Source organism: Lycium barbarum, chromosome 6, assembly GCF_019175385.1.
Source record: "Lycium barbarum isolate Lr01 chromosome 6, ASM1917538v2, whole genome shotgun sequence".
Taxonomy (NCBI): Eukaryota; Viridiplantae; Streptophyta; class Magnoliopsida; order Solanales; family Solanaceae; genus Lycium; species Lycium barbarum.
The window spans coordinates 3,536,013-3,546,476 of record NC_083342.1 but is presented as its reverse complement, the minus strand read 5'-3'; the positions used below and the strand labels follow the sequence as shown (position 1 = coordinate 3,546,476).

At 43.7% G+C, this 10,464-nt stretch overlaps 1 protein-coding gene across 1 annotated transcript; it reads right to left on the bottom strand.

The window, feature by feature from the left end:
* Positions 1 to 5,294: 5,294 nt before the first annotated feature.
* Positions 5,295 to 7,317, bottom strand: LOC132600310 (uncharacterized). The gene is made up of 3 exons (XM_060313376.1): positions 7,272 to 7,317; positions 6,460 to 6,761; positions 5,295 to 5,948 (listed from the first exon to the last, which is right to left on the bottom strand). Exons 1-3 carry the CDS (start codon positions 7,315 to 7,317, stop codon positions 5,295 to 5,297), a joined length of 1,002 nt encoding a protein of 333 aa, XP_060169359.1.
* Positions 7,318 to 10,464: the final 3,147 nt, after the last annotated feature.

Here is a 10,464-nt window from a genome sequence, read left to right as displayed (position 1 = left end):
GGGGTTTGAGAACGATCCCTAACCCGAACCCCTTTATATTAGAAGCACCGTCTGTGTAAAGGGTTCAGATTCCCGAACTAGTCCCCGAGGTAAGAAGCATCTCTTTGTCAACCTCGGAGATCATGGCCGGCGCAAAGTCAGCCACGAAGTCCGCCAGTATTTGGGATTTGATAGCAGTTCGTGGTCTATATTCAATATCATACCCGCTAATCTCTACAGCCCATTTTGTTAATTGGCCTGAGAGTTCGAGTTTATGCATGACATTCCTTAAGGGGTATGATGTTACGATGCATATGGGATGACATTGAAAGTGAGGTTTTAATTTTCTAGATGCGCTCAATAAAGAAATGTCGCTTAAGGAAGAAAAACATCGGTGCTGCCGAGGATATCTAAGCGCTGAGAGACTGGAAGCTTCCCAGTTAGACATTCGGGGGTTGGCTCTCGGGTCCGAACTCGTCATATCATGGAGAACCATGGGGAGATGCCTCTTGGCGAACCCCCGCTGACAATAGCACTTGATGAAGAGGATTTACCGGAACCGAGTATCCTTGGTTCATCTGCTTCCGGTGAAGGTTCTGGGGATATCTAGACGGTGTCATGTACCGTCGCAGCATCCCACAGGATAGGCCGGAGTTCTCAACCTTCGGCTTACTATGCCAGTTAGGGGTGTTACTATTTTTCTTTCTTTTCTTTTTTAGTTTATGGCCGTAGAGTAGGACCGTTTTCATTTTTCTGATGGACCAATGTATCCGAGAAAGTTGGGGTTTTGCGAAGTGGAACAATCTTAATTGAATTTTGCGGATCGATTTTTTATCGGACTTCACTAAGTACTCTATTTGCGTTGTTTGAACTTGCGCTCTTGTATATGCCTTTGCAATATTTGATCAATTGTTATTTCGATCTGTCGTATGCCCAAAATTGAAATCCCTCGCTATCGACCGCCACGTTTGCGTACTTTACTCTTTGTATTCTGTCGTAAACGGTTCGGAATCACATCTTTTGTGATCGAATGGCAGCCTTACCTGATCATAGTTGTATTGGTGCCAAGGCCGGACCTGGGCCTCATCAGGGCCTCCGCTACGGGGTTTTGATATAGAAAAAAGGGAGGCTTTAGGAACTCATTCTGGAAACGGGGTCGGAAATAACCGGGTTTTTTACGTATGCCTTGACGATCTAGAAAGGTGATTCGGTTCCTTCTCCTATACGCTTCCCATGGATAGATAAGATCAAGGTCAAATTTGTCGCATCGTTCTGACATTGGCACGTGTCAAGACCCGGTTGGACGCGAAGACGGTTACGGAATGCGAACCGTCTCGGTCCCATTCTATAAAAGCAAGCCTTCCCCTTTCAATTTTCTGATTTTTACCTTCGTGTACTTGAATACGCAAATCTTCATATCTATTCTTCATCTTATCTTCAAACCTTCATACAAATCTTCATACTTTGCTATTTCCGTAACAATGAGCGAATCTTCAAAAATGAAGAGGCGAGACCTCATCGGCCCCAAAACCGGAGCCAGTATTGATGGATTTATCCCACAAGATTACGCGGCCATCAAGGATTTCAAGGTTGAGAAGCCTTCTCAACAAGGGGATCGAGGTGCCGATATATCGGATTATTTGTGCACGATACCCCCGAGTAAACTTGAACAGGTCAAGAAAGACTGTGGGTGGAAAGGTATGGAGGTTGTTATTCCCGACCAGACTGAAGCTTTAACGACCCATGTGGAAGGGTATTTGAGCGTTTATACCTACCCCTTTACGTTTAGTCCACTTGATCCCGTGATAGTGGATTTTTGCAAAAGATATGATATTTTCCTCGGTCAGATCCATCTGTCATTTTGGAGAATTGTTGTACTCCTACGTTACTTTACTACGAACGTGAATATTCCCTTCACGATTAACTATCTCCTCCGACTGTACAGTCCCTAAGTTTTTTGAGGGGGTATGATTAAACTCACCAAACGAGCCAAAAAAGCTCCGTTCTCCAGTCTCGATGAAGATAGAGACCGAGGCTGGCAGGGTAGATTTGTCCGAGTCAGAACAGAGGATCTGATTCTTGCTGAAAAGTTGCCATTCCCCTAGAAATGGAACCCAACCCGTAAGCAACTTTACTTTGGTACGGTATGGTCATATTTCTGAACCTACACTGACTCTTTGATTTTACTCGTATGTTCATAGCACTTGCTCGAACCCTTAATGCGGTTCCAAACATTGATGAATGGATCGGGAAGATCTGTTCCCAACTTACCTATGCCGATCGCAACTGGCGACATTTGTCTCGGTCCCGATGGGAGGCCGAGAATCATAGTAAGTCCTTCCACCAGAACATTGCTTCGTCCTCTTTACGTGCTAAACTGCGCTTGATAAGTTTAACCTGTTCTTCTTCCTTTACAGGTCTTTCAAAGGTTACCAAAATCCGGGGGCAAAAGATTGTAGAGGCCTCAGCCGATGAACAAAACGTCGAAGCTCCTGACCAAGGAGATAAGATCGAGAGGAGGAAAAAACAGTCCTCCGAGTCCTCTCACGCTCCTTCCAAGACCAGGAAAAGATCGAGGCTCACAACTAGAGAGCTCTCTTCGGAAGATGTCCCGGCCCGAGCCCTGGATACTTATGTTGTTAGTCAACTAACGGATCATTCCGATGATGAAGACCAGGCGTTGGCTAGGTGTCGGCTTACCGTGGAGGGCATCAATCAAGAGCTAACAGGCTTTACAGAGATTACTCCACCCTTGGTGGAAAGCTCAAGCTCGGTGTCGACGAATGTGGGGAGCGTCAGGTTGAAAATTGAGATGTCCAAAGATGCTACTATCGATCCCGTACCCACTCGAGGCTTGGAGTGACGCCCGGCCGTAGCCGCTGGGTCGAAGGCAGCTCCCTCCGTACCGGGTTCAAAGGTACTTTACATTCCGCCCTTATATGGTACTAGTTCTGTCCTTTTGATACAAGTTGTGGCTTCGGTTGAGACCATTATTTGCATACAGGACTCGCCACCTCGATCAGTGGGTACTCCCACCGATGATGCTAAGGCCAAAGGCAAAATGACCGAGGGGCCAACAGGGCTAGAAGAGACAACCGGTTATGGGAATTATGAGATACCTGCATCTGGCACATCGGGCTTCGAACACTTATCCATCCCCATAGCCAACTGTTTCGGAGTTAACTCCAGTCCCGGATTTGAGAAAAATTTTCCTGCCCCCAGTACCAACCCGAATCGAAAGAGGTTGTTCTCTTTTAAGGTGCCGGCCGATATGAACATGTTATCGGGGCCGATCGGGGTGGCCAGCTATCTGTACCCTCTGGTGTCCCAAGAGGATCGGAAGAAGATGGCTGAAGTCAGTGAATCCTGCCTTTTTAACGAGGCTCAGCAGACTTTGAACCGAGTATGTCCTATTCCTTCGTTTTTACACTTAACTTTATTTTCTTGCCTCATCTTAGTAACTGCTCCTCTTTTTCTTATAGGCCTCCGTGCTTCATCATGCAAGCTTCCACCGACTTAGGTCGGAAGTGGATCGTCTCAAGGCGGAGCTTAAGAGGAAAACTCAGGAGGCGGATGAGCTCAGGGATCTTTACGGGCAAAAATTGGTATATATCTCGATTCTCCCGAATCTCTCCACTCTTAAATCAGATTTGGCAGCAGCTCAAAACAAGGCTACCGAGGCCAACCGGGATCATGACCAGCTGGCAGAGAAGGTAAGGGTTTTTGAAGTTTATAATAAGCCTTTAATAGCCGATGCTAATGCCACTCCCTCTCAGGCTCGAGCTTATGTTAGCCAGATTGATAAACTTCGGGCGGAACTTGATGGGATCAAACCCGAGCTCAAAACCTTCCAAGAAATGACAATTGGTGATGTTGCCGATTGGGGTGCTCTTAAAGAGTAGCTTCGGGTGGCAGTGGAGCAAGTTAACGAACTCAGGTCAGCACTTATTGTGGTCGAGGCGGAGCAGGATAGCCTTGGCCGGGACATTACCGATCTGCGGGCTGAACATAAAAGAGCCCTTGGCCAAATCACGAGCTATGACAGTATGTTGGACCGGTATAAAGCTGACGTGACTGCTGCCGAGAAGGCTAGTGATCTTCGGGCCGAGTACGTGCGGTGTTTATCTCGAAGAGAGACCCTCGAAGAAATTCAAGCCACTGGAGTGGATTTATCAGATCTAATCGAGGAGGCCAAGAAGCTCGAGGCAAAGATGAAGGTTGTGTTCGACCTTGAGGATTCGGATATCGAGCTCGAGTCAGCCGAGGAAGAGACCGAAGGCTCGAGTGAATATTAAGCTTAGGAGCCTTATGTTTCTTTTTTTTAAGGCCATTTGTTTAAGCCTTTGTAAATCCTCTATATATAAAAAAAATATTTCCATTCGGCCTATTCATCTCTTTTCGTTGCCGTTTATAAAGTGTTCCTCAGTTTGATGTCTGTTCGATTCGTGCCATTGCCTTTAGCATGCATTATTGCTTCAGCAATAATAAAATTTTAAGTAGTAATGATTCGTTATTGAGTGTATGCGGCATGTGAACGACCTTATTTGCAAACTTAGACGTCTCCAAGTCGCGTGACATGATCGGGTTTTTAGTCCATATTGACTTTGATCATTTTTTAGACCGTAGTCTTTAACTGTAGACCATAGTCTTTGGTTGTAGACCGTAGTTTTTTAATGTTTACGTATTTCGCGTGTTTGGGGGGTTTGGTCCGGCGAAATGCAATATTGACAATAATAGACTATCTTGATCGAGACAAGATTTTTAATGATGGATCGGAGATGTAATTACAATCATTGTCGTGGCAAGAACAAACTAATTGGAAACGATTCAATCGATCGTTTGGTCCTTACATCTGATTCTATCGTTCAAGACTTGGATTTACATTTACATAGTTACCATTTAGCCCAGGGTATAGTAGTCCCCTAGTATTCGAGTCCGAAGTGTGAGGGCTCATGTACTATTGCTCCGATATGTGCAATCTCCAGTCCCCAGTCTTTGACCGGTCTGCTCTATTTGCGTAGTACGCTGTTCGGCACTGCCTCATTAAAAACCTTACCGGAAAACCCACTTTGGGACAAAAACGGTCGAAGGGAAAAAGAGTGCAGCATGTGCTTTCTGTCTTAAGTCTATGACTCTCCGGTTTCCATTGTGCTGCTCCCGATGCCCATTAGGTTGTATGCCTGCATGGTTAGATTAAAAAAAATAAAAAGGTTATTCGTACCTTTAACAATAATACCTCTTTAGGTGTGCCACGTTCCAGTTATTTTTCAACTGTTTTCCGTCTTCGTTCTCGAGCTGGTAGGAACCTTTCCCGGTTATGCCTGTGACTCGATATGGCCCTTCCCAGTTCGGGGATAATTTTCCTTCGTGGGGTTCTTGGTGTGGAGTGTGACTTTCCTCAGCACCAAGTTTCCAATCTGAAAGTGCCTAAAGTTAGCCCTTCGGTTATAATATCTTTGCATCCTTTGTTTTTGTGCGGCTATCCAGATATAAGCAGCTTCCCTCTTTTCGTTCACGAGATTCAGACTAGCAGACATTGCTTCATGATACGAGTCTTCAGTGGCATATTGGAATCTTAAGCTTGGTTCACCAACTTCGACGGGTATTAGAGCCTCGGCTCCGTATACCAAGGAGAACGAAATTTCCTCGGTACTTGATCTTACCGTCGTGCGGTAGGCCCACAAAACCTCGGGCAGAACCTCTTTCCACCGGTGCTTACAGTCGGTTAGTCTTTTCTTTAGATTCTGCAGTATAATCTTATTGGTAGATTCAGCATGGCCGTTCGCGCTTGGGTGATATGGGGTGGACAAGATCTTCTTGATCTTGTAATCTTCGAAAAAATTGCTGAGCTTGCTGCCTATAAACTGCTTCCCGTTATCGCATGCGATTTCCACTGGTACCCCGAATCGACAAATGGTCATATATGAAATCAATAACTTCTTTCTCCTTGACCTTTTCGAGTGCCTGTGCTTCAACCCATTTAGAGAAATAATCAGTCATAAGCAAAATAAATTGTGTCTTACTTGGGGCCCATGGCAAAGGCCCTACTATGTTCATACCCTATTTCATGAATGGCCGTGGAGAAAGGACCAGATGAAGCTCTTCCCCGGGTTGGTGTATTGACGGAGCGTGACTTTGGCATTCGTTGCACTTTCGAGCGAAGGCTTTGGCGTCCTCATCCATCTCGTTCCAATAGTAACCTGCTCTGATCAGTTTGCAGACCAGTGAGTCAGCTCCCGAATGGTTTCCGCAAGTCCCCTCGTGAATTTCCCTCATAACGTAGTCAGTTTCTCCCGGCCCTAGACATCTCGCCAAGGAGCCGTGGAATGACCTTCGGTATAACTAGTCATCGACCAAACAAAATCTAGCTGCTTTGGTTCGGAGGGCCCTTGATTCTTTGGCAACGGATGGTAACTTCCCTGTTTGAAGATAGTCTATGTATTTGTTCCTCCAATTCCAAGTGAGGCTAGTCGAGTTTACCTCGGCGTGACCGGTCTCGATGACCGATCTCATCAACTGCACCACAGTTCCAGAATTGAACCTATCCGATTCTACCGATGATCCCAAGTTTGCAAGGGCATCTGCCTCATTACTTTGATCTCGAGACACATGTTCCAATGTCCATTCCTTGAACCGGCGAAGGACTACTTGCAGTTTTTCTAGGTATCTCTGCATTCGGTCGTCCTTGACTTTGAATGTTCCATTCACTTGGTTGACCACCAGGAGAGAATCGCACTTGGCCTCTATGATTTCGGCTCCCAAGCTCTTAGCCAGTTCTAAACCTGCAATCACAGTCTCATACTCGACTTCGTTGTTAGTCAAATCAGCAGATCTTATAGATTGTCTTATTATGTCACCCGAAGGGGGTTTGAGAACGATCCCTAACCCGAACCCCTTTATATTAGAAGCACCGTCTGTGTAAAGGGTTCAGATTCCCGAACTAGTCCCCGAGGTAAGAAGCATCTCTTTGTCAACCTCGGAGATCATGGCCGGCGCAAAGTCAGCCACGAAGTCCGCCAGTATTTGGGATTTGATAGCAGTTCGTGGTCTATATTCAATATCATACCCGCTAATCTCTACAGCCTATTTTGTTAATTGGCCTGAGAGTTCGAGTTTATGCATGACATTCCTTAAGGGGTATGATGTTACGATGCATATGGGATGACATTGAAAGTGAGGTTTTAATTTTCTAGATGCGCTCAATAAAGCCAAAGCAAGTATTTCTAAATGCGGGTACCGGGTTTCAGTGTCACCTAGGGTTCTGCTTACATAATAAACTGGGTATTGCATACCTTCTTCCTCTCGAACCAGGACACCACTTACCGCTATCTCAGACATCGCCAAGTACAGATACAACTACTCGTTCGCTTTTGGCGTGTGGAGCAAAGGCTGGCTTGACAAGTACTTCTTGAGTTCTGCTAAGGCCATCTGACATTCGGGGGTCCAAGCAAAGTCAGTCTTTTTCTTTAGCAATGAGAAAAATCGGTGACTTTTGTCCGAAGATCTAGAAATAAATCGGCTTAGGGCAGCTATTCACCCGGTCAACCTTTGTACCCCTTTGATGTCGTTTATAACGGTGATGTCTTCAATTTCCTTTATCTTGTCCGCGTTGATTTTGATTGCTCAATTCGATACCATGAATCCGAGAAACTTACCCGAACCAACACCGAAGGCACACTTTTCGGGGTTCAGCTTCATGTTGTACTTTCTTAATATGCTGAAAGTTTCCTGCAAATACTTTAAATGGTCCTCTGCTCGCAGGGACTTAACAACCATGTCATCTATATAAACTTTCATTGATTTCCCTATTTAGTGCTCAAACATGCGGTTGACCAGCCGCTGATAGGTGGCACCGACATTTTTTAGGCCGAAGGGCATTACATTATAACAATACGTGCCAGACCTAGTTATGAAAAAGATTTTTTCTCAATCCTCCGGGTCCATCTGTATTTGATTGTACCTAGAGTAGGCATCGAAGAAACTCAGTGTATCGTGACCCGCAGTAGCGCTGATCATGCGATCGATGCTGGGCAAAGGAAATGAATCCTTCGGGCAAGCCTTATTTAAATCTTTATAGTTTACGCACATTCTAAATTTATTTCCCTTTTTAGGCACTACAACAACATTAGCTAACCAGTCCGGGTATTTAACCTCTCGAATGGATCCTACGTTAAGGAGCTTAGTTACCTCGTCTTTGATGAACGCATGTGTTATATCCCATATTTTTGTATGTTGGATTATTCGTAAGCTAATCGACATAAGTTCAAGGACAAGATTATTTTTAGAGATATGAGACAAGGACTTTTAAATCTCAATTTTAATATTACACGTTTGCTAATTAATTACTATTAGTGTGGAAATATTAGTGGGGATTAATGATTAATTAAGCTAATTACACCATTAAGTGGGCCCACCAAACTTGATAATTAAAAAATAAAGCATGAATGATGACATGCCAAGTGGGGCATGTGTCAACAAGGCTGGCTGCCTATATATATATATATATATATATATATATATATATATATATGTTGATGACTTAAATACACATTCATCATCATCATATTTCATTTGAGAGAGAAATCACCAACAGCCATGGCTGCCATCAAGCTCACGGCCAACCTGGAGATTTTGATAGCAAGAAATTATAATTCCCTAGAGGTGTTTTAAACGTTCAAGGAGGCAGCAACGTTAGGATTTAAATTGAGGAAGAAGAAGTAGTGCAATTGGTGCAAGTAATTGTAGGATCTGTTCTAACCAATTTAAGGTAAGATTCCTCCTTCTTATAGTGTAATTGGAGTTAATGATGTTGTAATTGAGAGATTAATTTGTATTAGGCGAAATTGGAAGTAAGAAAATGCATGATTTCGTTGGTGTTGTAATTGGGCTGAATTGGAGTTGTTTCAATTAAATTGGGTTTGATTGTTATTGTTGTTATGGATTATGTGTTAAAAGTGAAGGAATCTTGATATTTAAAGTTGTAGTTGTTTATATGAAATGGTTGGGACATGAATTGGATTAGATGTTCATGAGGTTGTGGCTGTTTTGATGAGATTTTTGGGGGAAATCCTCACGTGATTATGTTGCTATTTGAGGTAGTTGTTGTTATTATTGTATTGTATTTAGGGGTTGTTCTTGTTGAGTTAAAGGACTAAGTATGGTTATGATTATGTATTGTGTTGTTGCAGTAATGGGCTGTTTGGAGCATGTTATTGTAAGAGCATTTTTGATGATGTGTTTTGGCTATAGATCATTAGGAATAATTTGAGTATGTCGTGGTCGTTATGTTGATTATTGTTGAATGTGCAACGTGTGGACTGATTTGGAGTGTTGTGCGTGCGGTGCGGGCTGTTTCGGGGTGTTCTTGAATCTTGTTTTGGCTAATTCTTGATATGGTAACTTGGACGTGTTGTTGTTGATGTTATTCTGGTCGTTTTCATAGTTGGCTTGAATGTGAGGGAAGTGAACAATATAGGGGAAATGCCGCCCAATTTCCAAGAAATAAGCTACTAACTTCAGAATACGTTTAAGCCTTTCCGTAGCTTAACTATAGTTCCTAACGTCTTAATATAGGTTGAGGTACTTCGGGCAGCGTATACTACATATCGAATCACGGATTAAGCGTCAAAGGTATGTAAAGGCATCCCTTCTTTCTTTCTGGCATGATCTATATGAAACAAACAGACGACGAGTATATAAACTCCAAAGAAGCTCCTATTCTTAGAGACACTAGGATGGCTAATGTTCTTGATTTCTAGAAGCTATTTCGTTATGTCCTGATACGTGTTTGTGATTTCTGAAGTCCTATTTGATATAATCCATAGTGACATTCGAGGGATACTTGACATGACTGTTGTCCTTGATTCTCAAGTGTTAGTTCATTCTAATTATTCTGTTGAGTCTCAGATGATGATTTAGTTTGCATATGGTTGCTCATTATTCTGCTCGTGCATGCCGTTAATATATCATTCACCGAGTCCCGGGCCGGGTATGTATTCGTGCACAGTTTCACTGCATTGTTCACCGAGTCCCTCACTAGAGGGTCGGGTACGGTATATATATATATATATATATGATTATGGCACCGAGTCCCATGATGGGCCAGGTATGGTATATGATGACTTTATTCACCGAGTCCCATAATGGGCCGGGTATGGTATATGATATAGACATGTATGATTCTCATCTCGTAAGGCACAGGTGCATTGGTATCCTTGATTATCATACTTGCCTTTTGTTATCTTTTATTCAGTCTTGATCTTCTTATTTGTATTTCATGCTTTATATACTCAGTACATTCCTCGTACTGACCCCCTTTCTTCGGGGGGCTGCGTTTCATGCCCGCAGGTACAGACACTCGGTTTGGTGACCCTCCAGCCTAGGACTTCTGCTCAGCGGTCTGGAGAGCTCCATTGTTCCGGAGCCTAGATTATTTTGGTACAGATCTTTTGATGTAGACTTATGTATATCCAGGGGTACGGCGGG

Excerpts from the sequence above, each read along its gene's own strand:
- LOC132600310 (XM_060313376.1), bottom strand. The coding sequence starts at position 7,317 with ATGTCTGAGATAGCGGTAAGTGGTGTCCTGGTTCGAGAGGAAGAAG. Across the intron at positions 6,762-7,271 it reads CCTGGTTCGAGAGGAAGAAG|GTTTAGAACTGGCTAAGAGC; the intron begins GTATGCAATACC and ends CTGTGATTGCAG. Across the intron at positions 5,949-6,459 it reads TCGAGACCGGTCACGCCGAG|CACAGGCACTCGAAAAGGTC; the intron begins GTAAACTCGACT and ends AATGGGTTGAAG.